Source organism: Bombus impatiens, unplaced genomic scaffold, assembly GCF_000188095.3.
Source record: "Bombus impatiens unplaced genomic scaffold, BIMP_2.2 scf_0389, whole genome shotgun sequence".
Classification (NCBI taxonomy): domain Eukaryota; kingdom Metazoa; phylum Arthropoda; class Insecta; order Hymenoptera; family Apidae; genus Bombus; species Bombus impatiens.
In genome coordinates, this window is record NT_176808.1 from 2,538,739 (window position 1) to 2,540,151 (window position 1,413).

Below are 1,413 nucleotides of genomic sequence, written 5' to 3' on the forward strand. Positions count from 1 at the left end.
ACTGCCGGGTAAACTGTGGGACAGGCGCTCTGCGCCGATGCTTCCGTTACTCTCACCGGCCCAGGAAACTGACGAACGAGGACAGTCGTCAAGGAATTAAGCTCGCCGCGGTACGCTCTGCCTCTACGATCTCAACAGCGATTCGTGCCATACCGAGCAGTTGCGTGGTTAGTCGCGACAAGCGAATCACATCGCAAACGGTTACACGTTCAAACTGTTTGGCAGAACGCATGCTCCGAGCGAGAATCTCGTCGTGCGATACACGCGCCATACAACGACCGCGTGTATCTTCGTGTCTGTGTGTTGCAGCGTCGCTGGTGTATCGCTGGTGCATCGTTGGTGTGTCGTTGGTGCATGGACGGTGCATCGTTGGTGCATGGTTGGTGCATCGTTGGTGTGCAATGATCGGGTAGGGAAGAAAATGCAAACTGTTTGGGTGCAAGTCGGAAACGCGCGTGCGTGCGAGCAGAGGATTACGACCGCGTTTCTCTTAACAATTAAATCCGATGGCTGTCGCTGACGAGCCATATTAGACCAACATCGATACGTTCACACCTATGGTCCCGCTATAGTGGCTTCTAAAGCAGCAACTAACACGACAACGTTCGGTTGTTCAAGCGCCCATATGCTATGTTCGTTCGAATAGACAAGTTTCAGAAAGCGAGGATCGATCAACGAGAGATCCACCAACATTTTCCAGCAACTTTTCCTTATCTTCCTCGAACATGCATCGACGCGTACGCGTACGAACGGCATGCGATTGTCGCCCGATCAACGAGACAGTTCATGCTGCTACGAAGCAATGCGGAGGAGTGTCGATGCCGTGCTATCGTCGTTAACCCTTTCGCGTCAACTTTGACGATCCGTCTAGCGATTAATCGCACGAAATGCAACGCGTACACGCGTTTACTCGTACATCCGATTCTCGGAGGAACGTTTCCATCGTGCATAATAGAGAGAGAACGATTTTTCGCGAGATGAAGAGAAATTCGGTGGCGGAAGGGTTAAGCGGACGCACCTCCGACACACGCGCAACGAATACGTCGATGCTGATCCGACGTCGTTCATGCATTAACGTAGGTAAAAATGGCAAGTGACAAGCACGTTGGCGTCGATCGGAAGCAAAACTCGACAGAGTCGGAGTTTTCTTCCGGATCGAGCGGTAGGCAGTCTGGAGGCGAGCGTATGAGTTTGGAAGGCGGGCAGACAGATGGGAGCCTTGGCGATAGGCGTGTGGATCGCGTGTATTAGTCGAGGATTAGTCACCTCTGCCGTGGTAAGAGGCCCGATGCGATAGACAGGAGACGCAGACGCGGTCGTGTCGCGAGTCGACGTCGGCGAGGAAGCCGGCGACAGCGATCGCCTGGGTCTGGGCGAGCTTGAGGCCGTTGGCGACGCTACGCGCAAATCCGG

The 1,413-nt window shown here is 54.1% G+C and overlaps 1 protein-coding gene across 9 annotated transcripts in view; it reads right to left on the minus strand.

Moving 5' to 3' along the window:
- The window catches only part of LOC100746891 (muscle calcium channel subunit alpha-1), a 43,504-nt gene that overhangs the window by 6,777 nt on the left and 35,314 nt on the right, over positions 1-1,413 (minus strand). For 6 of the 9 annotated variants that reach the window (XM_033321155.1, XM_033321153.1, XM_033321154.1 and 3 more), the window contains one exon: positions 1-29. In XM_033321155.1, coding sequence (XP_033177046.1) covers positions 1-29 — 29 coding nt within the window. Of the gene's footprint in view, positions 69-1,413 lie in introns of all 9 variants that reach the window. The other 3 variants (XR_004461849.1, XM_003490072.4, XM_024368129.2) reach the window with 1 other exon arrangement.